The 26,208-nt window shown below is 51.9% G+C and overlaps 11 protein-coding genes across 11 annotated transcripts; 4 read left to right on the top strand and 7 right to left on the bottom strand.

The window, feature by feature from the left end:
* Nucleotides 1–837: 837 nt before the first annotated feature.
* ASPZODRAFT_302558 (hypothetical protein) lies at nt 838–2,565 on the top strand. The gene is made up of 4 exons (XM_022728199.1): nt 838–1,011; nt 1,090–1,338; nt 1,430–1,763; nt 1,818–2,565. The coding sequence occupies exons 1-4, from the start codon at nt 982–984 to the stop codon at nt 2,420–2,422; spliced, it is 1,218 nt and encodes a 405-aa protein (XP_022585492.1). The 5' UTR covers nt 838–981; the 3' UTR covers nt 2,423–2,565.
* Nucleotides 2,566–2,687: 122 nt separating this feature from the next.
* On the bottom strand, nt 2,688–3,554 carry ASPZODRAFT_126961 (hypothetical protein). Its single transcript, XM_022721617.1, has 2 exons — nt 3,405–3,554; nt 2,688–3,321 (listed from the first exon to the last, which is right to left on the bottom strand). The coding sequence occupies exons 1-2, from the start codon at nt 3,474–3,476 to the stop codon at nt 2,875–2,877; spliced, it is 519 nt and encodes a 172-aa protein (XP_022585491.1). The 5' UTR covers nt 3,477–3,554; the 3' UTR covers nt 2,688–2,874.
* Nucleotides 3,555–3,888: 334 nt separating this feature from the next.
* ASPZODRAFT_138103 (hypothetical protein) lies at nt 3,889–7,093 on the bottom strand (the record flags this gene model as incomplete). The annotated part of the gene is made up of 4 exons (XM_022724420.1): nt 3,889–6,211; nt 6,382–6,545; nt 6,634–6,800; nt 6,910–7,093. 4 exons carry the CDS (start codon nt 7,091–7,093, stop codon nt 3,889–3,891), a joined length of 2,838 nt encoding a protein of 945 aa, XP_022585490.1.
* Nucleotides 7,094–7,710: 617 nt separating this feature from the next.
* Nucleotides 7,711–8,408, bottom strand: ASPZODRAFT_138102 (hypothetical protein; the record flags this gene model as incomplete). Its single annotated transcript, XM_022724419.1, has 3 exons — nt 7,711–7,761; nt 7,840–7,939; nt 8,008–8,408. The coding sequence occupies 3 exons, from the start codon at nt 8,406–8,408 to the stop codon at nt 7,711–7,713; spliced, it is 552 nt and encodes a 183-aa protein (XP_022585489.1).
* Nucleotides 8,409–9,552: 1,144 nt separating this feature from the next.
* ASPZODRAFT_138101 (hypothetical protein) lies at nt 9,553–13,370 on the top strand (the record flags this gene model as incomplete). The annotated part of the gene is made up of 3 exons (XM_022724418.1): nt 9,553–9,626; nt 9,710–9,897; nt 9,976–13,370. 3 exons carry the CDS (start codon nt 9,553–9,555, stop codon nt 13,368–13,370), a joined length of 3,657 nt encoding a protein of 1,218 aa, XP_022585488.1.
* A 662-nt stretch (nt 13,371–14,032) lies between these two features.
* Nucleotides 14,033–15,342, bottom strand: ASPZODRAFT_148355 (hypothetical protein; the record flags this gene model as incomplete). The annotated part of the gene is made up of 2 exons (XM_022725360.1): nt 14,033–15,222; nt 15,309–15,342. 2 exons carry the CDS (start codon nt 15,340–15,342, stop codon nt 14,033–14,035), a joined length of 1,224 nt encoding a protein of 407 aa, XP_022585487.1.
* A 451-nt stretch (nt 15,343–15,793) lies between these two features.
* On the top strand, nt 15,794–17,780 carry ASPZODRAFT_57105 (hypothetical protein; the record flags this gene model as incomplete). Its single annotated transcript, XM_022728660.1, has 4 exons — nt 15,794–15,998; nt 16,087–16,352; nt 16,429–16,587; nt 16,638–17,780. The coding sequence occupies 4 exons, from the start codon at nt 15,794–15,796 to the stop codon at nt 17,778–17,780; spliced, it is 1,773 nt and encodes a 590-aa protein (XP_022585486.1).
* Nucleotides 17,781–18,462: 682 nt separating this feature from the next.
* ASPZODRAFT_11819 (hypothetical protein) lies at nt 18,463–19,729 on the bottom strand (the record flags this gene model as incomplete). Its single annotated transcript, XM_022721193.1, has 3 exons — nt 18,463–18,776; nt 18,865–19,501; nt 19,565–19,729. The coding sequence occupies 3 exons, from the start codon at nt 19,727–19,729 to the stop codon at nt 18,463–18,465; spliced, it is 1,116 nt and encodes a 371-aa protein (XP_022585485.1).
* Nucleotides 19,730–20,138: 409 nt separating this feature from the next.
* On the top strand, nt 20,139–20,504 carry ASPZODRAFT_11818 (hypothetical protein; the record flags this gene model as incomplete). Its single annotated transcript, XM_022721192.1, has 3 exons — nt 20,139–20,198; nt 20,263–20,362; nt 20,422–20,504. The coding sequence occupies 3 exons, from the start codon at nt 20,139–20,141 to the stop codon at nt 20,502–20,504; spliced, it is 243 nt and encodes an 80-aa protein (XP_022585484.1).
* Nucleotides 20,505–20,980: 476 nt separating this feature from the next.
* On the bottom strand, nt 20,981–22,176 carry ASPZODRAFT_138097 (hypothetical protein; the record flags this gene model as incomplete). The annotated part of the gene is made up of 2 exons (XM_022724417.1): nt 20,981–21,573; nt 21,654–22,176. The coding sequence occupies 2 exons, from the start codon at nt 22,174–22,176 to the stop codon at nt 20,981–20,983; spliced, it is 1,116 nt and encodes a 371-aa protein (XP_022585483.1).
* A 593-nt stretch (nt 22,177–22,769) lies between these two features.
* On the bottom strand, nt 22,770–23,911 carry ASPZODRAFT_300652 (hypothetical protein). The gene is made up of 5 exons (XM_022728196.1): nt 23,818–23,911; nt 23,516–23,762; nt 23,215–23,455; nt 22,957–23,149; nt 22,770–22,896 (listed from the first exon to the last, which is right to left on the bottom strand). Exons 2-5 carry the CDS (start codon nt 23,724–23,726, stop codon nt 22,807–22,809), a joined length of 735 nt encoding a protein of 244 aa, XP_022585482.1. The 5' UTR covers nt 23,727–23,762; nt 23,818–23,911; the 3' UTR covers nt 22,770–22,806.
* Nucleotides 23,912–26,208: the final 2,297 nt, after the last annotated feature.

Raw genomic sequence — 26,208 nt, 5'->3', positions numbered from 1 at the left:
TTCCTAGCACACAAAGAATAACGCGCTCAGTAAGGGCGGGCGGGCAGACGCGTTGTTTTTCTCAATGTCATACAAAGAAACACGACCCGAAACCATTGATGATGCTATGCCAATTCAAGATAGGGGAAGACTGGGCGTTCAGCTGGCCGCCACCGTGTTATCCGGAGTATGACTCTGGAGCTACACTCTCGGAGAAACTAGAGCCTGTGATCTGATCAATCATTTGCCTGAATTGAACCCACCAGACTCACAACAAGGCTCTCAACTCCTTATCAGATCCGAGATCAAATTTGCACACAGGATGGTACCCATTTTGTGGAGTCACATTACGTCTAGGCCTCCCCCACGGTCTGCGAGATTATAGGTCGTCGCACGCGAGGTGAAGCCCAGCTGAGCCCACACATCCTGAGAAACGGAATTACGGGATTAGTGAGGGGTCAAGGTGCCTCCAATCAAAAATTGTTGTCCCCTTTCACGGCTCTGGTAAGATCCGAAAGGAATGGCCCAAACCCGGTAAAGAGAAACGCTCACGCGTGGTGCTGTCGAATCGTAACCTTCATCCCCTTGTGGCTGGCCAGCGACAGTGGGGGGGTAGTGGGCAGTGAGTGCCAAATATGGCATGGCATGACGCCAGAACCAGAGTCATCCAGGGCTGGGCGATGATGATCGTCTGTGGGCAAGCGGATGTTTTCCCCCCCTGTCGCGTCCTGCTTGCGCGACGCGACGAGAGCAAAAACCACTTTCCGCCCGAGCGCCGAAGTGCAAAAAGCGCGCCAAGTCACGTGCTACGTGACTTAGCCCGTCGCGCTAGCAATCACGCTCCTCGTCCGAAGCAAGTATTTCTGCAGCCTCTTCCTCCTCGCTCAACGCGACTTTACTCTCTACATTAACACTTGCAACCATTCCTCCTGTTTCTCTGTGTGTGCGAGCCTCTGTTACTTGCCTCTAATCACCTTGAGATCCTGTCACACATCAGTACAAATGGCTGCCCAGCTTACTCCCTCGAAGCAGGTTCGTGATGTCACCGCGGTCGCCTTTAAGGTGGACGCGTCGCAGCCGACGTGTATACTGATGATTTTCGATTTATAGGCCGTGTCGTCCCTCGAGAACCTGAAGATGAGCGACTCGCCCGTGAAGAAGCTCAATTTCGAGGCAGTGGGCAAGGAAAACGCGCCCGTGTCGACTCCCATCGTTGACGCGACGGCTACCAAGACCATGGCTGAGAAGCCTGTCGAGGCTCCCAAGGTTGCTCCTGGCATCAAGACGCTAGAGGCCGATGAGCCTCTTCTTCAGGAGAACCCCCATCGCTTCGTTCTCTTCCCCATCAAGTACCACGAGGTAAGTGGGGGTGTCATCCCGACGCGTCGCGCGTTAAGTACTTTCGCGTCACCAAACCCATATACTAACGGAATATTTTCCACAATTATAGATCTGGCAGATGTACAAGAAGGCCGAGGCGTCTTTCTGGACTGCTGAGGAAATTGATCTGTCCAAAGACCTCCACGACTGGAATAACCGCCTCAACGACGATGAGCGTTACTTCATTTCCCATGTCCTTGCCTTCTTCGCTGCCTCCGACGGTATTGTCAACGAGAACCTGGTGGAGCGCTTCAGCGGCGAGGTTCAGGTCCCAGAGGCCCGTTGCTTCTACGGCTTCCAGATCATGATGGAGAACATCCACTCTGAGACCTACTCCCTGCTCATCGACACCTACATCAAGGAGCCTAAGCAGCGCACCTACCTCTTCGATGCCATCGATACCAGTATGTTGGACGCCACTTTAGAAATAATTTGCTGTTGACCTAACGTTTCTACAGTCCCTTGCATCGCCAAGAAGGCCGAATGGGCCATCCGCTGGATTCAAGATAAGGAGTCCACCTTTGCCCAGCGTCTGGTTGCCTTTGCCGCCGTTGAGGGTATCTTCTTTTCGGGCTCTTTCGCCTCTATCTTCTGGTTGAAGAAGCGCGGCCTGATGCCCGGCTTGACTTTCTCCAACGAGCTCATCTCCCGTGACGAGGGTCTGCACACCGACTTCGCCTGCCTACTGTTCTCTCACCTCAACAACCGCCCCTCCCCCCAGGTCGTTGAGGACATTATTGTTGAGGCTGTTGGCATTGAGCAGGAGTTCCTCACTGATGCTCTCCCCTGTGCCCTTCTGGGAATGAACTCCAAACTTATGCGCCAGTACATCGAGTTCGTCGCTGACCGTCTCCTGGTGGCTCTCGGCAACAAGAAGTACTACAACGCGACCAACCCCTTCGATTTCATGGAGTCTATCTCCTTGGCTGGCAAGACCAACTTCTTCGAGAAGCGCGTCGGTGACTACCAGAAGGCCGGTGTCATGGCCAGCACCAAGAAGGAAGCCAAAGAGGGTGAAGAGCCGAAAGCTAACAACGGCCTCAGCTTCGACGAGGACTTTTAGAGATGTCTCTTCGCCCTTGGTCTTTTATCACTGCATATATTATTGATACTCCCCCCTGTCTTGTTTGTTGCCCCTTTTTGAATTTTTTATATTGATGACCTCAAGTGTTACGCATGGGTATGGAGTTTTAATGGGTTGTTTTCTTTTTTCATGTACTAAAATGTTGATTTTCGTCCTGTACTCTGATACTTGCGTCCAATGATTAAATACAGGGTGGCCGCTGTCTATCTAGATAATTCAATAAGATGTACATTGGATAACTGTCTTCGAGTTGCAGTCAAGGCTAATGTTTTGTCTTTGTGTATTTTCATATTTGGGTATGGTTCTATCATCCGAGACTGGTCTATATGCCTGGATTCCATGCGTATCGGAGCTTGATTCTAGGTTTCCAGCGGGCTATATCGCTTGTCCTATCCCATTCAATAAGCTCCATCAAGGTGTGAAGTACACGATCATCGCTTTCCCTTTCCGCCTTTCTTCTTCGATTTCCCCCCTCCAGCCTTTGCCGGCGTCGTCCCGGCCCCTGTCGTAGCACCCTGTTGCGATCCCCCCGTAGCACCAGCAGCAGCACCGGCACTCTCTTCCAACGCAGGTGCATCACCCATCTCGACATCCGCCGTAGCAGCAGTAGGCGCCGCGGCACCCGTCAACCCCAGGCTCGCAACGTCCGCCCCAGCAGCCAGCTTGCCGAAGGAGGTGAACAGCCGCCCAACCTCTGCGACCTTGTTGGTGCGGTATTTCAAACACACGCCCGATCGCGGATCGTAAGTTTTCAGCGTCAGGCTTGCGACGGGGGCGGCGGGGGCATTTGAAGCACCATTCGTCGTGGTGGGGGATGTAGGCTTTCGTGACGACCGGGTTTGTGTAGAGGGGAAGTTGTATTTGGCTGTGATACGAGTCTAAAAAGCACTTATCTTTAGCATTGTCTTTTATAGTTTGTCTCTGGCAGGGAACACAAGATCCCATGATCTGTCGCGCGTACCGTTTCCGGATATGCTTCGAGTAATAGGCAGGACTGTTCTAGAAATGCCTGGGATGTGGGGAGATAAGGCATTGTGATCGTTTCCTTTCCAGGCGAAGTTCGACAAAGTGAGAAGGGGGGTAGTCGGGAGTTTGCGTCTTCTGTACGTCGGTGAATTTGGTTGATAACGATGGTTCCAGTGTGGAGAGAGACGTGGATGCAAGTCTCATCCGAAGTCTTGGCATGGAGTTTCTCTATTAGATATACTACGAAAGAACTCGATGCAAAACCATATTCATACTGGCATTTGAATTCTCTTGGATAGTTATAGTATACCGTAAATGCTATTTACTCCATCTATGCAATTGCTAAATACATTTCGCCATTATATACTGCAGACACGTTCCACACATGCAATGAGAGGTTTTCAAAAAAAAAAAAAAATACAGTGGAGAAAAGGATATGATGGAATGAAAGGGGGGGAAGAGAATTCTTAATCATGCAGTCATTGTGAGATCGGCTTGTGGCATCGCACACAGATCAGTCTCTGCTTGCCATTCCTTGCCTTGATGGCGCGGAAATTCGTGCCCCGACAGTTTTCACATTGCAGAACTTCATTATCATCTCCGTTCGATGAGCCATAGTCACTGCTCAGGGCGCTGGCGTTGCTCAAGTTCCGCCGCCGAGAAGACGGGATGCGGTCAGGCGAGAGCATGTTGGAAGCGGACACCTTCGACTTGGCTGTCAGCGCATCGTGGGTGATCTTGTTCCAGTATGCATAGCTCTGCTCGCCTTGTAGCCACAGGGGATTGTCCTTCTTGGGATTTTCGTTGGCTACGATCGTCGTTGAAGATAACGGCGGGTGACGAGCACTGGATGCATGGGAAGCGAGCTGTCTCGCGACCTCTGTATTGGACCAGCGGCTGTCCACGGATGACTTGGTGTAAGGAGGAGATTGTGGCGGTGAAGCCGTGGAGAGCGACTGGTTATCGGGTCGGTCGTTTGCCGATAAAGCAGGCACAGGGTTAGAGTACCTGTTGGCAGCACCCGATCTGCGTGGAGAAATACTCCGAGGGGTTCGATTCCCATTACGCGACCCGTCCACGCTGTACCGCTCATGGCCAACGACCGAATTCCGCCACGAGAGGATCCGCTCCGAGGGGGTCTTGTGGGATGACTCCTTCCCGATTGACGATGCAATGCTGTGGCGGGCAGAATTCGTGCGTCGCAGAAGCCGTCGGGAGATTGACCCTGTATCTCCGTATTCGTGCCGGCGCTTTTGGAATGCACAGTCTTGCCGCAGCACTTTGATTTTCCCAGCGTAGTCGGCAACGATAATGATGTTCCCACCCGGGTGATTTGAGCGAGCCATGTATGTAGGAGACTCTTGGGCCGCTTTATTCACGGCAGAGGGTCGTGGGCCCTGCATAGAAGTCCGAACTCGCTGATCGCCGTTGCCGGGCTTTGGCGTGCTGGCTGGGTCCGTCTGGCTGACAAGAGTGACTGGGGGAGGATTGCAAAGGTCGTAGATTGGGTCGTCCGACAGACCCAGCAGTTGTTTGGTCTTTGTCGGTGCCATTATCGCGGCGGTCACGATGGCTGACTGCGTCTCCAGAACCTCAAAGGAGCGCTTGTCCGAGTCTTTGTTGTCGACAGGACTCGTCGGCCAGATGTAGGCTCGACGGTCTTCGCTCCCGCAAATGACGTGTTTCCCGTCGTCGCTGAACGAGGCTCTAATCTGGCTGCTCGTGTTCTCGTTCCCTCGGAACTTGGTCTCCATAGTTCGTTCTTTGAAGTTATACATTCGGATTCGGGAGTCGTTGCTTGTGATCAGCAGTTTCACATCGCTGTGGGGGTCATCGGGAGATAGAGCGAGAGTGTCGATGCCTGTAATCTTGCTTCCCTTGGCATTGCGACCTCGCGCCGACCGTACATTTATCTGGTTCACGGGCTTCATACCGTCGGTCTCGTAGACGGTACATAACCCATTGAGACATCCCGCAATAGAGTACCGGCCGTCGGGCGTGAAGGCCACGGCAGTGATCATGTCCGGCACCGTCGTCATAAAGGCCACGCTCTTGTCAGGGATACTCCACAGGCGAAGTTTGGTGTCCAGCGATCCCGCCAGGAAGAACCGGTCGTCGCGAGGGTGGAACTGTATCGAGGTCACAAAGTCGCTATGTTTGAAGCAGCATAGGCATTCCGACCTGGTGACATGCCACAGGCGCACGGTTTTGTCCATGGAGGAGGAGAGAAGGAAATTGTTCTTGCTCCAGCTTAGGGCCAACACACTTGCAGTATGTCCTTCGTACACTCGGGCTGGTTCGGAGTTGAACACGGGGGCCTTGAGCTGCTTCGGCGCGTGGTCATCGAGCGTCTCGTCTCCTTCCCCGTAGACTTCTTCTTCCCGTCCTTCTGGCGATGACAGAACAGCCCAAACCCGGAGCCTCCAGTCCTGGCCGGCGGCAGCGAGATACCGGCCATCCTTGGAGAACTCGAGAGCCCAGACAGCCTTGCCCGTTTTACCGCTATCCGGCTGCTCATTTGATCCTTCGGAGACGCTTTCATGGACCTGGCCGGATGGGGTCGCCGTGCCCTGCAGCTCCTGGGCGACAAACACCCGGCTGAACGTCCTCTCCTTCTTGTGCGGCGCGCGAACTTTAAGGTATTTGGGAGGAGGGGGGAATCGAGGCATGAATCCGATCGGGGGTGCAGCGGCACCGGTATCTATTCGGCCTGTCTCCAGTTCGGTCGCATCATCCTCCACGTCGGAGAGTAATTCTTTCTTTTTGTTTCCGATGAACCTGCTGAGAAAAGAGACGCCTTTTCTGCGATTCCGTCAGCTTGGTTGCGATACAGCAGGGCTTGAGGAATTGACTAAGAACAAGTGAAAAAATGACAATCCACCACAAAAGCGACGGTGAGGAGAAGGGGGAAAGAGCCGTATAACATCATAGCTGCAGCCTGCAGACAAACAGCAAAGCAGGTGTCAACTCACTTCTTGTCTTTGGACGGCTTGGGGTGTGTGGCTGCATCCCCCCGATTGGAGCCTTGCTCAGTTGCGTTGTAGCTGTCTGTTCCGCCCGCTTCCGCTTCGTACGACGCTCTCCCCAGAAGCTTCAACGGGATCGACTTTTGGGTATTGGTCCGCTTGAGGATGTGCTGGAAGATCATAAGCAAGCCAGTCAGCGATCACATTTCCTTAAACCAACGTAACCACAAAATTCCTGCCCTCTATGCACCCTCTCACCTGGGATAACGGATCGATCGCACTCGACTCGGCACTCGTTTCGAAGAAGGCGGACGATGACGGAGAGTTCCTGGCCACGGGGCTTCCTGAGAACCCGCGCGTCACGACCGGTCGCTGTACATCTTGCGGCTGACTGGGGCTGGATGCGAGGTCGGACGTGTGCGAAGCTGATGCATGCGCCGAACAGGTCAGTAAGCTGCGACCGACATGCGTACGGAGTACCACCGCCCTCATAAAAGGGTTCCCTCCCCCCCTTTATCTCGTTGCTTTACATACCGACAGGAAACGTCTGGGAGATCCGAAGCGGCGGAGGCCTGCTGCTGGCCGGACTGCCCGTCTGGCTGGCTACATGGTGCCCTTCGAGGCGGACTGGCAGTGCGGGGGACGTTGAGGACCGCGAAACCACTGCGGGAGGGGCACCAGCGTTGTCAATTCCCTTGGCCTTCAGACCCTCCACCATTCTGCAGGCCGGGCCGCAAGACCGCGCATGTGGGTGGCTTTGTGGTGATCTGCGTCAAGCGATGAGTCCGAAAAAAGAAAAAGAGGAAGAAGGATGAAAAGGGGGGGAATTGAAAAAAAGAAAAGGAAATAATCCACCCGTTTGAAGTCGCCCGGATGTCACGGTATCGTTCGGATGGTTCACCTTGAGATGGATGACATCAAGGGGTTTTTTTATCCGGCCGCTCAGCCGCAGCGATTTGCTTACAGTACAAAATAGAAGAGTCTACCAGGGGATTTCCTCCACAGCACGGGTGCTCTTCTTAAGCTACAGCGATAGAACACACGAATGCACGACTGATGATCATCTCGATTGGTTCGATATGGCTCACCTGTCTTTACAGCCGACGGCCGTAAGTCCGAGGAGCCGTCCAGACCCTGCCAAGACCCGAGAGGAAGCCAGGATGTGATTCCAGACTAAATGAAGTCTATCTAGTAGCGGAGCTGTCATGGCCTTATGCGAATCAGAATCGCTGCCCGGGGGACGCGGCATGTGGGTTAGCCACTGTACTCCGTACGGAGTAGTAAGATTCAGATCCTCTTAGTTGCGCCGCGTAGCCAAGATCATGTGTTTTCGTTTCATGACTGCTGGAGTTTCCTTGCACGGTCGTTGGCGATATCGCACATGGCCTGCAAAAGCAACATCTCAATCAGTCATCGAGGACAAATCCTATACAACGGAGAGCACGGATACAGAGCGATGTTCACCTCGATCGTCTCCTCGACTTCATGTTCGGTATCGCCTCGGTCAATCCGCTGTCGCATCTCCGTCATGATCACGTCTCGGCTCCGGCCGTTGACAAACGTCCTGGACAGGCGTTCAGATAAACATGTATATACAGACGAGCTAGTTCAGTCACTGGAGGAATAACGTACACGAATCGTAGCCCCGGGAATTTATCCTCGTATTCGGAATTCAGCTGCCGCAATCTCTCCGCTTGGTCTTCTGCCCCTTCGTTCAGCCTCGCCTGCTCGTTCTTGCTCAACTCGCTCATATGCTCATTGGTAGACGCCGGGGCCCGTCCCAGACGGGGATGGGATCCCAGGATCCCGTGCAAAACGGCCCTGTCTACCGGGGAGTTGGGAGCCGACAGTGCAGACATGCGTCCTCGTACGGCGTCAATCAATGACGCGTATGACGAGAACGTCTGGTTTGCGAGAACAGGCGCCATCAGGGTGTGCAGTTCCGGTGAGGGCTCGAAGAGGGTATCGAGAACCCGCCACTGCTCGTCTTGAGACAGCGACGAGAGCGACGACGGGACGGGGAGTGAAGACATGGTATCTGCAGCGTTGGTCAGAAGCAACAAATTGTATAAAACTAAGTGAGTCTCGAGAGGAGAGGATGCCCTCTATCATCTTATTTTGCTAGCTATCGCCATCCCCCGCATCGGGGGTCGCCGAGGCCAGGCGGGGCGGAGCTCTCCAGGCGGCGAACTCAGCATGGTAGAATTTTGGCAGCAGTTGAGGAGATGTCTGCTTCATTCTGCAGGATTTTGCATGGAGTCCAAGATAAGATTCAACTGTTGGTATGCTGGACGTGAGGAATGTTCTTCCATGGATGTCTGGACTCTGCAAGGGCTGCCTGGCGTGATGCGAACACAACAGTTCTACAAAAGCCCTCACCGCATTTTATATGGAGTTCGAGATATTCTACTTGTACTTTACTCTGCACTAGTTACTTTGTACCTATGAGAAGTTAGCAATCGAGAAGAAATAATTTTCAACGATGCAGATTAACTACTATCTAATTGAGTGGTGATCGTCATAGACTGGTTATCTTCGCAATCTGCAAATGAGGCATCGAGTATTCGCTCATCGTGACCGAAGACTGGATAATTACCTTTGTTGAGACTTGACAATTAGGTAGTTACTCACTTACCGCAAGACTCAGATAACTACCTCCTAACTACCTCATGGCTAGAATCATCAAGGTTCGCTAGACACGCCAGCCCGTCTGGTTCCGCCGTTCGACAATCGAACCATTGTCCAGTGTCCAAGGTGGATCTCAACCTGCGCCCCTGAACTCCTGTCCACCAGTCCGGGCTCGCGGCCTGAGGAGAATTGTCATTGCTGCTGTCAGGCTCGACGCCCGGAATAGCGTCCGAGGCTTTGGGTTCGTCGTTCCGCAAGGGACATGGTTCTGACCTTTTTCCAGAACCTACAGTCGTCCAAAACGCCCTCTTGTGCAGGCCACTCTCGCTCCTCCGTGGAGGCCCCCCCCTCTCGCTCGGCGCCGGTGTAACGAATGAGCCTCTAGGAGTAGGCAGTTCATCACCTACGCTGTCGAACAGTTTTGCATTCGTTTATTTCCATTATTCTTCTTGCTTGCTTGCTTAGTTTCATTCCCCAATCTTGGGATTTCCTTTGTTCTGTGGTTTCTCACCACTCGAGTAGGCATTTGTCCCCAATGCCGCACCCACCATGTCTCTCAATGGGCTAGATAATCCCGCGGTCATCGAAGCCTACCAGACTGCGCTCGCCGAGGCGGGAGGATGGTAAGTTTTTTTCTATTGCTACAGATGAACCGTGAACTGGTCGCAGCCAGGGGGTTGACACGCTCGGTTGACGACTTCCACAGGTTCCTCCTCAACTATATATCGCGAGACGAGATCGATCTCCTCGGTCGGGGGACTGGCGGGGTGCCCGAGATCAGGGTTACCATCGAGGGCTACGAAGAGACCTCCCCCCTCTATGGCTTTCTTCAGTATCGTCGCAGGAAGGTGGTGCTGAGGTACATGCCGGAAGGGCTGTCGAGGTTGATACAGGGTAACACAGATCCCACCTGTTAACTGTGTTCTATTCTGTCCTTTTTTTGGTTGCTAACTGGCTCGCTCGCCCTTACAGCCCGGACAACCGTTCAATTCCAATCCGTGCTCGACAAATTTTCGCCGCACGACAGTGTCTTCACGCTCGCACAGCCGTCAGAGCTGACCGAAAGCGCCCTCTCGTCTGCGTGCTTGCTCCATGCGGCGTCGGGCTCCATCACCTCCTCGTCAAGTTCCCTACGCCGTCGCAGGTTGATGGAAATCACAGAGGATGCGGAGGAAGGCACCACTGGGAAGGAAGAGACGCAATCGGAGTCGCAACCACCGTCGACTCGCCCCGCTGTACGCCAAAGATCATTTAGCCAACTATCACAGTCTACCGTCGTGCCGCCGCGGAACCCCGCGAGAGCAGCACCAAGCCTCCCAGAAGACAACAATGATATAGATAAATGGAGTGTGAGGGAACTGGAGAGAGTCATGACAGACGACAAACTGCCAGACGCAGTGGTGGAGCAGGTCACTGAAATTTCGTCTCCGCCGAAGCATTTCCTGGAAGATCTCTCCTCGCATTCTTCATATGAGCCGCGAAAGTCATCCCAGTCCGCCCGCCCATCGTTAAGGGACCTGGAAGTCGTCGCTACATACTCTTCGATGAAGGTCAAGCGGGCGCCTCGTCCTTCCTTGGATGTTAATGGCCGCCCACGTACGGCAGGTACCATGACTCGCAGCAATGATTTCCGCCCAGTTGCATCTCTACCTGCCGGCGTCCGTCCTTCCTCCCGGAAGTCAAATACCGATGGCGCGCGTCCCCCATCCCAGCCAAGCCCTAAACTACCGACTAAACGAGTGCCCCCAGTATTGCCGTTACTCGTGCCGCCTCCGACACTCCCGATCTCTAGACCGCAGCTGTCTCCCGGTGCCAAGTCCATGAGCGCTCTGTCATCATCAGGAATGACCCCGGAAAAAGAAAGGCTGATGAAGGCTCTTCAACTTCGCAAGAAACAGATGGAAAAAAGAGCTGAGGAGATGAGGAAGAAACAGATTGCCGAGGAGAAGCTCCCCGTGCTAGTGGATCGCGAGAAACAAAATGCTTCACAAGTTCAGGATCCTTTCCTGGACTTTGAAGAGAGGCCAAAATCGGCCTTGACACAAAGTGAAGAAAAGGAAAATACTACTGAATATGTTCAAGGTTCCCAAGAGGATCATCAGAATGACGCATCGAAAAGAAGCGGCGGTGACAGTGAAAGCGCAATTCTTCCTCTGGACTCTCAACAAACCCAAGAGCTCGCACTAGATCAAAACGATGAACGAGATTTACCTCGTCTGGAAAATACAGATCGTCAGGAGGGCAAGGCATCGGACGCCACAGCGGATGACTTTGAGCAGCCAGCTATCGAATCCCAGGCTGCTATACTTCCAGAGACCGCTGAGATTTCTGAGAGCATTGAAGCTCTGAAAGAAGCCCACCCAAGCTCGCCAAACCTCTCGAAGCCTGATTCTGCTGTTGACATGATGGTTCATGACCTGAATCAAGACCAATCTTGCGAAGAGACCATTGATTCTACGGCCGACACCACTCCTATTGAACCTGTCACGCTATTAGACGGCGATGATCACCCCCCCCAAGTCGACGAGGCACAGATCGAAATGCCAGCGATAGAGGAATCGCCATGGCAAGATAGTCAAACTAATCCCTGCACGGACCCGCCTAGCGTCGGGGCTGAAGTCCCACTTGGCAATTCTCAACAGGCTATGGAGGATGAAACCTCTTCCCAACCCGCACAGGTCATCCCGGACCCCGTTGGGCATGAGGAAGTAACAACTCTAACCATCCACTCCGAGACTATTCCCCTTCCAGAGACTTCGGGGGATAAACTCCAATCAGAAGAATCTGCCGCTTCTACATCTTTGTCGCCGGTGGTGGATGGTTTGGGGGTAGAAGAGGAGCAGCCAAAAGAGTCAACGGCAGCTCCTGACGTCTCAGAAGGCCCGGTTGGGCAAGATAAACCGCAGAAACAGCAGCGGAAGCCTTACCTTGAGCCCATCCAGGTGCCACCGCAGGACTATTCCGACGACGATAATCTTTCTTCGGACGACTCGTTTATGGAAGAGTTGAAGAGTGCTACGCTCGAGGAGGCCAAGCCGATCTCCGTCGGCAAGACCCCGTTGTCGCCCCATTTCCCTCAAGGCGACAACGATCACACGTCGGCCGACACCTGGCATAACACCCGAGCGGTCTCCAATCCGATCACCGCGGGGCGCCAGACTTCTAATCTACACGCCGCCATGTTTGTCGGCAGATCTGCATCAAGCTCCTTCGTGGACAGTAACGGCCCGCCGGTGCTTAAGCCGAAAAAGATCACCGTGTCTTCCGGCATCTCGAAGCGGATACAAGCCCTCGAGAAGCTCTCCAGCAGCCGAGATCCGCCAACAAGCTCAATCCCTAATATTTCCTCGGCTTCCAATTCCCCTTCGTTCGAGAGTCTGCGCAAACGTGCATCCATGTCCCTCGCCGCTGGATTTCCAGAGCCACCATCGCTTTCTAGACACGTGTCCCTGGCTGCACCATCTGTCCCAGCTAATGTCTCCGCGCGGTTTTCGACTATTAAGCGCCACAGCTCTGTGAGCACGTCGGGACCCACCAACGCTCCCCCAACCACTACTCAGATCAATCCTGAGCCGCAGCCTGCTTTGATCGGAAAACCCTTGGAAATCCCAACTGATACTCCTGGGCCGTCCGAGGAGCAAAGTCTTCAGCCAATCGACCAGGCGGTTGAAAGTGAGAATACAGACGCCTTTCCATCCATTCCAGGAGCAGAGACCGAAAATGAGCCTGTGCCTGCCATATCAGAAAAGCGAAGCATGTCCGTGTCTTCGACAAGCTCGGCTCATGGCGCATTGCCTCCCGTATTATCTCGCTCTAACAGCAGATTATCGTTATCAGCGCTCTCCAAGGGGGATGATACACGATCATCCAATCCCATAACCGATCTGCCCGCTACTCCTACGGAGGAAAAGAAAGAATCGCGTACTTCTCGACTTCTCCGACGGATGTCGTCACTTACTTCCAATTCACGGAAGACTGCTCTCCGGAATCCCAGCCCTGCAGTCAAAGAGGACGAAGAAGAGCCTCTCCCGAAAGAGGAGCCCGTATCAACTGCACCCCCGGAGGTTGTCAAGGCTGTCGAGATTGGAGAAGTCAATGTCCAGTTCCCGGACACTCTTCTGTGGAAGCGCCGGTTCATGCGCATCGACGATCAGGGCTACCTGGTTCTAACCTCCAGCAATGTGGATTCCAGTGCCCGGAGTCTCATTAAGCGGTATCACTTGTCTGAATTCCGGACCCCCTGCCTGCCAGATGAGGACATGCAAGAACTTCCAAACAGTATCCTCTTAGACTTCCTGGATGGAAGCACGCTTCAATGTGCCTGCGAATCCCGACAGGGCCAAGCATCCGTACTTGAAAGTAAGTGAAACTTTTTTTTCCTTCCCTCCAACAGACCGGACCGGACTGACTGGCCATTCCAGCGCTTCAACATGCTCATAAAACCTGCCAACAATAAGCAGCCTAAAACCTTGTCCTCCTTTCCATTCTTTAAATCTATTTCATTTTCTCCAGACATCTTTCTATGCTGCTGCTTGCAGTAGCTGCCGCGACACCTACCCTTCTCATCTGTACTTACTTTCTCTTTTTGACTCTTCTCTCCCTTCATATCATGACAGATCCTTTCTGTTGTTTTCTTCGTGTTTATAGCGTGTATACCCCACCCTTCAAAACATATTCTCTTTTGTCTTACCTACTATTTATCATCTAGCCATCTATCTTTATATAATATTTTCTTTCTTTTCTCCCTTCGACCCTCTAGACCTTTGTCTATTCTATAATGAACCTGTGATAAGATAGATGTCACTTGCATATATTTTGGGCTATAGGTCCTAATCCCAACTATAGTAGAGTAACTGGCTGGCTAGTGTAGATCTGTCTGTGGTAGATCTACATGGTTTTAGGAGAAATCCCTTTATTCACGGCTCTCTGTGCAAATTTCCTGATATCTTAGTTATAACTGCAGAGCTATGTACTTATATTGATACAATGTAGACTACCTTGGCAGTAAATCCTATTTCTTGGTGGCTAGCTATGCCTGATCGTTGGCATCCTCCTCCGCAGCTCTCTTCTTCTCCCACTCGTCAAGGAATCCCTTAACCTTGGGACCCCAGACGTCCTCGCCAGCCTCAAGGTCCGCATATTCGAGGACTTTATCGGGGTGGAGCTCAAAGGTCGCTTGCCGGGAACGGATCAGCGAGCTCATGATGCCGCAGGTGCCTAGGGCCTTGCCTAGATCGTGCGCGAGAGAACGGACGTAGAATCCCGACGAGACCGTCATAGTCAACTTGACTGCGGGGGGAGGGGGTCTGTTGGCCGTAGTCGAGTCGGCGCCGGGTTCGGCCGATTTGGTTTCGTCCATCTGTACGGACTGCTTTTCCACCTCGACAGACTCCTCCTCGGCTGACACCTTTTGTTTTTTCGCAGACGGAGCCGGGTCGGCAGTGGTAGAAGGATCGGAAGCTGACTCTGTCGTCGGAGCGACTTCTTCACCTGCGGCAGAGGGCTTCCTTTTCAAAGGTGCGCCTTGCTCGCCCTTTTCGAGATCGACGTCGTCGACAGACGGAACAGCGGGCAGGGCATCGTCCTTGGCCAGGAGCCTCTCAGCAACAGCTCTTTCCTCTCCGACCATCTCCTCCTCTGGCCACTTGTACTCGTGTGTGCCGGGCTCGTACCACTCAACGATCTCCAGGTTCGTGACTTCGACCGGTCGCGCCTTGATCTCAATGGGTGGCTCCTTGCCTTCTCGCGCATACTCGTAGAGCTTCTTTCCCTGGACTTTCAGAGCAGAAAATATCGGAGGGTGCTGCATGATCTTGCCGCGGAACTGTTCCAGCGCCTTCTCGACAGCTTCTCGCGTGACGTGCTCGTAGGGGCCCCGTCGAACGATCTTCCCCATCCGGTCGTAGGTGTCTGTCTCGGCTCCGAAGAGGATCACCGTCTCGTAGGTTTTCGTACATCCGAGGAAATTCTGCAGGTATTTGGTTCCCTTTCCGACACCAGCTACCAGCACGCCTGTAGCCATGGGGTCGAGTGTCCCTCCATGTCCGATCTTGACGTCCAACCGTTGCGAGCGCCGACGTCTGCGCTGAAAGTTGCTCTCTCGGTTGCGTCGCTCGCGTTCCGAGTCCATCCATGGCTTGAAGAGCGCCGAGGGATTGAAGTGTTTCTGTAGATCGCGAAGCACGTCGGCCGAGGAGATACCAGTAGGCTTGTGGACGGCTGGTGACAGTGCCATGTTAGCTTGCTACCATTTCAATTTCGGCAGAACAGCTGCATTGAAGCATGATGGACAAAAATATACTCACCAAAAACGCCCTCGTAAATCTTTTCTCCCGACATTGCGGTGCGAAATAGCCGGAATCCAGAGCGCAGTGTAGGTGGTCCCATTAGAGTGATGGAAAAGAGGGCTGAGATCTTAAGCACCAAACAAGGACCCGTAATGGATTATGCCCCGAATTCGATGATGCCAATTATTTCCAGTTCCACGTTCAGCCTCGCCTCATCAAACGCGTTCGGTTCAATCGAATCCAACGCGGTGGAGATCAGAAAAAGTTCTGGACATCAGTGATCCCTCGGTAAATTTGGTATTGGCGGAGCGTAAGATCTGGTAAATACCAGTCTCCCGGCCTCAAAGGAAGCAGATCATTCTCACCAGACGGACGCATTGGAATTCCGCTGGCGATCCCCATCATTCCTCTTCCTGCTCTCATCACCCTTTCCTTCATCTACAGAACACCCCTGACACCCCACTACTCTGTGTCGGCCCAGACACGATGCTCCCACCGGAGACATGACGTCGCGAGAAGAAAGTGTCTTGGCCGCGAGAGACCCGTCCCTCGTCGATGAGAACGACTGGGAAGAATTCAGCCTTGCGGAGGTCAAAGTCCTGATTCCAGGCAAGTGGCGCTATGCGAATCTCATCAACGCCTCTCCAGACAACCCTGTGCAAGTGACTGGTTGTCTGGAGGAGGTGGAAGAAGCTCAAGAGAAGCTAGGTGCGTAATACGTTGTCTCGTACATCACTTCGGCATTTGTACCGAGGCGCTGATGCTGACGCTCTTCCCCTGGCTGTGATTGGCATAGTGATCGACGAGGACTACATATCGAAACGAATAGTCATTGACAATGTTACCCATTACGCTTACGGACAACATGCAGATGGAGAGGTCGGTATCTGGGTTGCTGGCCGTGCTGGCTGGTTCTCCATCACGCCAGCGAGGGGCTATCGACCCATGTTCAATGAAATGGTAGAGGCCATCGATCTGCTGTATTTCCTAGCCGACAGACTTCAGAGCAAGCGACGCAAACAGAAAACCCTGAACCCGAGTGTTGAATACCTTTGCGAAGAGGTTCGTTAAATCGGAGACATACCCTCCATTTCGAGGAATCGAAACGTTGGCTAATTTATCGGTTTTTTTCACGCAGTATGTCATCCACACGCATGGGATATGTGAGGATGCCGATGACTCGCTGGAGGTTATTCATAAACACTGTGCATTCTTGCTCTCGCGGATGCTCAAGGGAGAAGAGGGCGTCGAATGGACCAAGACCGACTTGTTCAAACACCTCTGTGAAAACTTCCCGGTATGCAGCCAAATTACCCTTCGGTACTACATGTTTTAATAGTTCAACAGGAAGAGTACGATCGAGCGCAAGACATGCTCAACCCCAAGTCTGAAGACCAAGAGGACGAGGACGACGACAACGGTTCAGAAGACAATGAAGCCAATGGAATTCACAACGCACATGATGAAATGACAGATGCTCCAACCTTTTCCTCGGATGAAGCCTCGATCTTCAGAACACAAGCTGAGGCCATCTACCAAGTTATTATGGACTTGAAGGAAGCAGGCCATTTGGCCAAGCGTCAACTAAACCTTGAGCTTGTGGCTTCAAATCTACTTAGCGGCTATGATATCGATTCTGTGGAACACGCACATGACCTCATTGCAGCAAGAGCGGGCTTTCTTGTCGAGATGATGGATCATGCAAAAACGTCGAACTTTGACTGGTCCCGCAAAGTCATCTACCGTGAACTGAAGGCCGTGTCAAAACAAACCAAAAATCACATACAGCATATAGCGCTCACCCCACTACGTCCACGAATTGCTGATAGTGAAGATTCGTCTAGTGAGGAGAGCGAGCATGAAGTCCATCCAAGGGCACGAAAACGTCGTGTCCGCAAGTCCGTGCTGCGACCGAAGAGTGCTATTTCTGCCAAACAGATTGGAAAACGAACCAGAAGCTCCATTACAGCCAACGAAGGAGATCCATCGGATGAGAGTCAGGAAGAAGATGTCAATGAACTTGATACACCGAGTAAAGTTCGTGGTCATGAATTCGTCCGGGATCCGTTATCCACTCGTGCAAAGAGACGAACTCGCTCGATACTCTCGAATTCTGGCATCCCTTCACCACAAAAGACACCATTGCATGAAATTCTCCAAATAACAAACGTTGCTACCCCTCCTACGGAACACGAGACTTCAGATGAAATGGACACTATTGACCTTGAAGGGTACCCCCCAGATACCTGGATCTGCCAGGTTCAAGGCTGCGGGAAAGTTGTTCTAAAGAGTGGCTCCAAACGGGGCAAGGATTTGATCCAGGACCACGCACTGGCGCACGCAGACGATACCCAGACAAAACTAGACCTCGTACTTGCCGAACAGAGACTAAATGTTGGTCTTCCAGTGGGCAACTTGATCAGTCTCATTCGGGATTCCGCTACATCAACAGGCTTGAGTAATATGACCGCCCAGCACACCGAAGGGTGACTGCCTATTGCAGGAGTCTACGAGCAAACCAAAACCGGGTCTAGGAATATCAGGCCTTGATTATGACTACGATACTAACGATCGGATACTTGGTGTTCCCCATCACATGCGTGACCCAGCACTTGTCTTTCTGGTACATATTTTTTCAAAGAGTATCTCCTTTCTTTGGTAATAGGATGAGACTAATACAGTAGCATCTGTTTTTATAGAGTCGTGCTGAGTTAAATCTACTCTTGTCTTGAAGGATTACCGCCCATAGCACATGCTTGACATGGTATAATCGGAGCGATAGACGCGTCGATGAAGAACTATCTTTCTGTCATGAGGGATTGATTACACGCCAATAGATAATTATGGAATTGCCTGTTATCATGTCAATAACCTAGTAGATGATAATCTTCTAGATTCCAACCAGAAGGGTTGAATAGTGGTCGAATCCAATCAACTTCGATATTATCCAGGATCAAGAAGTTATAGCTACAAACAAAAGATGGTGAGCACTCTAATGGAATTTGTATACATGGACCGATATGTATCTATTCGAACAAACACCACCCTCGACTTCGATCCGAGTAGTTCCACAAAGAATCGATAAAAACCTCTTGCAAATCCTGAACAGCCTCTGCTTTTGATTATTGGAAGAAAAGATCACGGAATATAACAGCTACCAGGACACGATCACTCAAGCCCGCCCCTTAGCAGCCGCCCTCTTGCTTTTCCCTGGCCTTTTCGCGCCGCCCTTCCCGCCAGCCTTCATTTTCTTGACCGAGTAACTCCGCATATCTCCGCTGGAGACAGCATCGCCGCTCTTGGAGAATCGCTTCTTACCCCCGAACCCGAACTTCTGGTCCTTTTTCTGGCGTTTGCTCGAGGGAGCACTGTCGCCACCCGACCGGCTGCGCTTGCGGCTTTCTCCTTTGTCGCCGTCGTCATCAATGGCGACGTCGAAAAGATCTCCGGCATCATCGGTAGGTGCGGAAGAATCGGCCTTACGCTCTGAATCAGGCAAAAAGGTAGATTGTCAGCTAAAAAAATCCACTCAAAGCGCACGTAAGGATCGAATGGTAGGAAAGGCTGTACTTACTCTTCTTCAGGGCATTGATCTTCTCAAGGGTTTCACGCTTCTCCTTCTGTCTTTGCTGCAGCTTGGCAACCTGGACTTGTTTTCCAAACTTCTTCAGGTCACGCTGCCTGCGGGCCTCGGCGGCGGCCTTCTTGGAGGCGGCCTCATCGTACAGCTTCTTCTTGATCTTGCCCATGTGCTCATCTGTCTTGACCATCTCGGCGAAATAGTCTCCAGGGCGGGTGAAAGGGATGCCTTCCTTCTTCAGAATTCCGCGAGCAGCCAAGGTAGCAGCCTGGCAGACCTTGTAGAATGCGAGTTCACGGTTCAAGTCATCGTTGGGGTCGGTCACGTCAATTGGCTCCTGAGACACAAGCGAATTGTGCTCTGAGAATGGGGTCTGAGATGTAATGAAGGAAATGCGTTTGATGGATGCGGTGATTGCAGCAGAGTTGTTGATGGTAAGGCGTTGGTGGGGAACGACATCCTCTCGTTCATCATCAGAGAGGTCAGATAGAGGAATATCTTCTTCCTCCTCTTCCTCCTCTTCCTCCTCTTCCTCCTCTTCCTCTTCCTCTTCTTCCTTTTCTTCCTCCTCAACTTCTTGTTCCTCCTCTACTTCCTTCTCGTCATTCTCTTCCGAGTCTTCTTCTTCGACCTGGAAAATATCGCCTGTCAGCAATTGCAAGCAGAGATCCACCGGCAGCCTTCCAGAACATACCTCATCGGTCTTTTCTAATTCCTTCTCTTCCTTGTCTTCGATAACGGGCTGCTTGTCGGTCTTTCTCTTTCTCGCAGACTTGACCATCTTTTTTTGCTTCTCGGCATCGTAGTCTCGGCCCTTGTGGGCGTCGAGAGCGAGAAGTAATTTACTCCGCTTGACCATTGTGGACCTTGGAATAATTCCTTCGAAATGTCTGGAATTATCAGGGTCAAAGGGGTATTAAAAAGAGTTACCTGCTGGCGCAAGTTGGCTATGATGTGAAACCAGCCCGCGGACAAGCAGCAAGTACCGGAATTTTTTTTGGTATAGAACTAATCCTAAACTGGTCTAGTGGAGATGTAACTTGACCACGATAAGATAAAACGCATCGGGACGCGGAGAAACTATTGATGCGGACAAGGCAGCATCCTTATCGGACCTGATCCATAGTTACATGATGTTGTTGACGAACCTACACTTTCTGGCATCTAATAGATATCTGTATTACAATTGGAGCAGATCCAAGCGTTAAAGCTATCTTTTTTCCGTTCGGTTTCGTTATTTTGCATTTATATTCCCCACCAGATACATAATGACGGAAAAAGCCAAGTCTACCGAGGAATTATCAGGCGAACTAGTTCAGGCACAGGAGGTTCGCATCTCCTCGAGGCTACCCAACTATGCCTAACACAGTCTCTAATTCTCCGTCCCTCTAGAACTCCGAACCTCAAGAGCAACTTGCTGCTGCTGTTGACGAACTGTTGGATCAGCTCCAACACAAATTCGACCATGTCTCGAGGGAAATTTACGGGAAACGTGAGTCACGAACATACAGTTTCCGACCTGAGTTGCAGAAGCTGATGTGTTCTTCATAGTGGACGATATGGCACGACGCCTTGACGAACTGGAAGCTTCGTTTGCCGTGGCTGGAGATGCGACGATAGCTAGTTCAGGCTGATTTAGTCCCGTGGCTCCAGGGGCTGAAAAGCGGTCTCATTGGGATCGCATCAATTATATGTCAGATAAGCTGACTACTGCTGCTGTACAGTGTACGGTATTAGCATGTAGCTAGCAGACAAAGCTTTCATGAAACTGCTGGTGGATTATAGTTACTATGAAGATACCCTATAATGAAGTGAACTCCATCATGTGCAAATCCTGCGTTTCTCAGACAGTGTCCAACCATTTGCCTCCATTCAACCGGACTAGTCTCTATCATTATAACTTGCCTATTTCATGAACAAGAAGTCATTGCAAATTATGCCCCAAGTCCTGTATGATACAAAACCAGCATTCGAAATGAGACCTTAACGAATCGATAGCTCCCAAGACGTTCGACCCGAAGACAGCCAAACCATACAAATCTCTATCATGTACATGCATTTTCATTTCCCACAAAGACTTAAATGAAGACGATACGGCATCATACTTCTTTTACAGTTCATCCTTGGATTCCTCGCCGGCCGCCTGGCTCCCAGCCGCAAACTGGCGGAGAATGTTGCTTCGGGAGATCATGTCGTCGACCTTCTCCGGAGCAGAGCCGCCCTTGGCCAGGATACGCTCGAGACGAGCGAGCTCCTTGCTGACGTACTCCTCGTTCTGGCTGAGCTTTTCGGCCACCTTGACGTAGTAGTGGGAGTACTTGTCCTCCAGCCCCTCGACGGCAGCCTTGACACCATCAACGAGCTTAGCAAGATCCTGACCGGAAAGGAGCTCGGCGACAGCGGCATCGACGGTGGGGATGGTAGCCGCCTTGCTGTTCAAGCCACCTCCGACCGCACGGTTGGTGCCGGCCTTGAGGTTAATGTAATCGACGAAGAGCTCCTCGGAGCGGCCACCCTGGTAAACCTCGGCCTCGGACGATCCCTTGGGGAAGAACTTGATGGTCGGGTATCCAGTCACACCCTGCTCCCGAGCCAGCGCCTTGGAGTTCTCAGCTTCCGCATCGACCTTGGCGATGACAACGTCGGACTCGAGGGCGAAGTCGTTGGCGAGCTTCTCATAGGTCGGGGCCAGATTCTTGCAGTCTACACAAAGAGGCAATTAGCAACACTGTAAGCATTGAATAGATGTGATGTGATGTATGGCTAGAAGTTTAAGTACTCACGTCCACACCAAGGAGCAGTGAAGGCAACCAGAACGTGCTTGTCGCCTCCCACCGTCGTCTTGAAGGAGGCTTCATCGAGCATCTCAACGCTGCTGGGCTCCTTCTTGGGCCCACGGGGGCGGATACCAGTCTTCTCCGTGATAAAGGCAGACAAGCTCTCCAGATCCCGCCCGCCACTGTACTCCTCGGGGGTTTCGCTCTTGCCGTCGAACCATTTCAGCGTCGGGAACCCCTGGACGCCGAACCGCTTGCCGAGGTCTCTGTGGTTGTCGGCGTCGACCTTTGCAATGCTGACTTTATCCTCGGCGAAGGCGAATACCTGGCCTAGCTGCTCGTACACGGGGGCCAGGTTCTTGCAGTGGCCGCACCAGGGGGCGAAGAACTCCACGAGAGCAGGCTTCCCAGACTGCAGGACAACCTTGTCAAAGTTCTGCGGGATCAGATCGAGAACGGCAGATTCGGCGCTGACGATGCCTGCGAACAGCGCCAGGCCGCTCACAAGGAGGGAGCTCAAACGAGCCATGATGTTAGCTTCCTTGCGGTGTGCGGGGAGGAGGAACGAGGGTGCGGAAAAGGTGGCGTCGGGGAAGGACTTGGGGTTTTGGTCCGGTGTCTCACGTATCCGATCGATCACAAAACAGTAGCAGACCAAGTGGTGGCCAGAGTTGCTCCTGGAGAAACGAGGTTATGAAGGTGGCTCCGTCGTCGTCCAGGCCAACGGAGCGCGATTCGCTCGGACCGAACCGCGAATTTATCAGCAGATCCGATTGCCCAAGAGGACACTTGGTATCTCTCCACAGGCAAACTACTCCGTACACTTGTGGCGGTCTGGCTCGCCGCTTACCCTCTCATCTGTAGAGTAGGGAGACTACATAGTACTCTCGTATTTTTATTTGTTTTGTTTATTTTTTTCTCAAAAAGAGATGGTAGATTTCTCTTGTGGACGCTGTTTCGGGCAGGACGGCTGTATAGATTCAATTCGGCCCTTTCCACTCCAGACGGTATACATGAGGTGTAGGGTGCCGAGCTATGAAGTCATCTATGGCATCTGCATTCGCCATGAGGTTAACCTTGTATAAGGCAGTACTGCTGATAGGGTCTCCGAGACAGCCCCTGGGCCTAGATATCTATCTGCCAGCTCGGGACGATTCGATTACCGTCTGTTAGCTAGCCAGTTGTTGACACCTTCCCACTGCTTGGCCTCCTTGAACTCCTTGCCCGCGTTCTGGGTAGCTTTGTAGACCTGTGTAGATAGAGTGAGCAGGCGACGATCTTTTCTCGATCAAAAAATTGAATTACATACCGCATCCCACAGCTTGAATGCTTTATCGAGATTGCCGGTGAAGCTGTCACTGTGCTGGAACCAGTCTTTGCCCTTCGATTTCACCTCGGCCCTTGCCTCGGGCAAGGTCAACTCACCCTGCGCAGGCAGATCATCAAGATAGGTACGGACGGCGATTCCAAGACCGCAGTCGTTGTCATCAATGAAGGGAAGCCTGGAAGCGAAAGAAGCCTTGAGTCAGCCAGAAGTCTACAATGCTTAGACTAGGTCACGCCATACTTCACACTTAATTCAGCCCAGTCCTTGCGGTCCCGATCGACATCACCGCTCAGGAGCATCCCTGCCAAGACAACCTCAATCAGGTCTCTCAAAGCAGAGCGCACTTCCGACACCAGAGAGCGGTAACAGAGCAGTTGCCTGCTCAGGGGGCCAGAGTATCCAATGCTCTTGTGACGCAGTTTACCGATGCAGGCAACACGTGAAACTAGCATGTTGAAGACTTTGTCTTCGTCTTCAGTATCTTCAAGATCAGCTTCAATGATAGCTCATATAGATGTTCAAGGGAGGCATTCTAACGTACCAGATCCTCTCATTGGACCTCCGGAAAGATGTGAGAACCAATGCTTCGCGTTCAGAAGGTCAAAGCGGAGCAATTCAATTGCAATGAATGTAGCCTCTTCAAGTTCATCACCGGGGTCTAGAGTAGCGAGAGCCTTCTCGAGACAAAGACCCCACGAAGTCAGTTGATGTTTTTCGTCGATGTATCCCCGAAGTTGTAAGAATCGCCACATGACATTAGAGAGAATGTCCTCTTGGAGTGATAAAGACTGCGATGAGGTCAGCCGGTTTGTCTTATTGCAAGGCAATGTTTAGATTCCTTACAGCAGCGTCTTTTTTAGCGAATGATTTGGCGCCAAATTCAGAATCCTTCAAGCTCTTTACGGCGAATTTGAACGAGCCACGGGGAAGCTGGTTGGTATTAGTGGTAGGATGCAGACACTCGTAAAATGTATGGGACAGACCTGTAGCTTCTTTACACCCTCTGGAAGTTGATCACCCGAAATCTTCCAGGATTGGATGGTTTCTTTGACTGATGGCAGAGACTTGAGGTTGATGGACCTATCCGAGGCCTCGCCGTACCACGTATGGACATTAATCACCTTCACCTGGTAGAATCTGTGCAGTGAGTTCGAAAGCAGACAGATCGACTGAGTCCGAATTGGGGTAAGGACCTCCCCGACTACATGACGGTAGATTTCTGTGTCTTCTGCTCCCAAGGGCAGCGATATCAAGACTTCGCCCGAGGTGAGATAATTCGGGATATTCGGTCCTAAGATACCCCTGGAGATGTAGAAGTAGAGCTCTTCGGGGAGTCGCTGCGCGATAAGCTCATGCATGTCTGACGAGGTGTGTTCTGAGTCCATTGGGGCAACTTTTCCATCGGTTTCAAGAATGACATGATGTTTCACAGCCATATATGCGCGCTTGTAGCGGTCGAGGTATTGAAGCTCTTGGACGCGACGGTCGTCTTCATATTGGCCACAGAGGGTACGGGCGCTCCTGCCAGCGGTATTGAACATATTCAATGCATCGCGAATATTGACTGGCTTTCCGGGATAAGAAGGGTTCTCGAAAGGAGGGAAGGTGCGCAGAAAAGACGAGCCCAGAAGCAAGGCCAGGTCGAAAAACTGGTCATTCGACAATCTGCCCAGTTCTTCCTGGCAAGTCTGCTTTGTGATCCAGAAGAATTGCGATTGCTCGATTTCCAGGCGAGTAATCAGCTTTTCGATATCAAACAGTAGGATTTCGGAAGAACCAAAGACGGCGTCTACCACCGGACTGGGTCCCTTGGTAAGGTAGGAGAGCTAACCCATACGATTAGTAACTACCGATTGCACGAACGTCCACGAATTAGTGTTTTCTTTTACCTGGGCTGCAGCACTGTACGGAGCCACGATATAGTCAACATCATTCTGATGCAGGATTCGCTGCAAAAACCGATAGAGACTCTCCGGGCGGGGGGTACCTATGACAACAATCCTAATCAGCTTGTATTGCCCACATCATCAAGATCCCTGGATTCCTCACCGGCCCCGCTGAAGGCGTCTACCACTTGGTCCGCCTGCTGCTGATCGTAGAGATCCCACGCCTGCCCAAATGCGCGAACAAGCTCGGGCTGCACGTGGGGCTTTTGGTCTCTCTTCCCAAAGTCGAGGCCATTGAAGACAAATACACAGGCCACCCCCGCGGACTTCAACGACTGCAATTCCTTCTCGATATTGTTTTTCAACGCGAAAGGAAAGCCGCCCAGTGCGATCAGAAGAGGTTCCCGGGTGGAATGGTGGTGCAGGTGCTGGTAGATGTAGTGCGACGCATCGATTCCGACGACGGATCCTTTGAGAGCGGAGAGGGGAAGCGACTGGGTGCGGCTAGCAGCCCATTCATCTAGTGGACGGACTGTTCCAGTGCATCACGATTCTGTTAGTTGTCACATACTGCTGCTGAAGAGCCCTGACACGTGGGGAAGCCCTCACTCGGCATGTTGGAAGCTAGCTAGAGCTGGATCACGGATAGCAAGCGACGCGGTTGCTGCTTCGGCGCATGGGGCGCCCACCGAAAGAAGAAAAGGACGAGATGCGGAATAATCCACCCCAATGTGGGTATATAATGGTCGAATTCCAGGCCAGAGAACCTGTTGTGGCCGAGGGTGGATGTTTGAAAGAGCGAGTCTTACCGGAACAATTGTTGAGTTCACCGCGGGGGCTGATCTAGACTTGCGGAACAGGCGACCTTGCGTATTTAGTGCCTCAGGCATAAATATTTAGGCTGGATGAGTATGAACTCATATATATCAAAATCTCCATCTTTATAATAATGCTCACCAACACTCTTCCAGAGTTACCAGGCTGGAAGTGGTAGATAAAGACAAGAAAGAACCAGGAATATTTTAAAGGCAATGCTTTCTTTACTACTAACCATTGCTTGTTTATCTCTACTCCTGCTTCTTCGACAGTGAGCTTTACACCTTTCCTATTTCACCAACGTCAAAACTGTTCTTCTACTCTGGTTACGAGTCTCGTCCGCAAGAGCTCTCTGTATCCCATAAGCTCTTGGTTTTCAATATCTTGCTTCAATTCTTCTATCGAACTCAAGTTTGATCTCGACGGAAAAGAACCACACGACACTGCCTACGCAGCAAATTGTTCGATCCTCACGCTTTGGTAACGGCATCTTGCCTACTTTATGGCCATTTTTGATGTCTAGCTACTAATA

Source organism: Penicilliopsis zonata (genome assembly GCF_001890105.1).
Source record: "Penicilliopsis zonata CBS 506.65 unplaced genomic scaffold ASPZOscaffold_1, whole genome shotgun sequence".
In the NCBI taxonomy this organism is placed as follows: domain Eukaryota; kingdom Fungi; phylum Ascomycota; class Eurotiomycetes; order Eurotiales; family Aspergillaceae; genus Penicilliopsis; species Penicilliopsis zonata.
The sequence above is the reverse complement of the archived record's forward strand: the minus strand, read 5'-3'. Positions and strand labels throughout refer to the sequence as shown.

Excerpts from the sequence above, each read along its gene's own strand:
- ASPZODRAFT_300652 (XM_022728196.1), bottom strand. The coding sequence starts at position 23,726 with ATGTGGCGATTCTTACAACTTCGGGGATACATCGACGAAAAACATCAA. Across the intron at positions 23,456-23,515 it reads AGGTCCAATGAGAGGATCTG|ATACTGAAGACGAAGACAAA; the intron begins GTACGTTAGAAT and ends CTGATCTTGAAG. Across the intron at positions 22,897-22,956 it reads CATTCAAGCTGTGGGATGCG|GTCTACAAAGCTACCCAGAA; the intron begins GTATGTAATTCA and ends CTATCTACACAG.
- ASPZODRAFT_302558 (XM_022728199.1), top strand. The coding sequence starts at position 982 with ATGGCTGCCCAGCTTACTCCCTCGAAGCAG. Across the intron at positions 1,339-1,429 it reads TCCCCATCAAGTACCACGAG|ATCTGGCAGATGTACAAGAA; the intron begins GTAAGTGGGGGT and ends CCACAATTATAG. Across the intron at positions 1,764-1,817 it reads CTTCGATGCCATCGATACCA|TCCCTTGCATCGCCAAGAAG; the intron begins GTATGTTGGACG and ends ACGTTTCTACAG.
- ASPZODRAFT_126961 (XM_022721617.1), bottom strand. The coding sequence starts at position 3,476 with ATGCCTTATCTCCCCACATCCCAGGCATTTCTAGAACAGTCCTGCCTA. Across the intron at positions 3,322-3,404 it reads TCGAAGCATATCCGGAAACG|ACTCGTATCACAGCCAAATA; the intron begins GTACGCGCGACA and ends AGTGCTTTTTAG.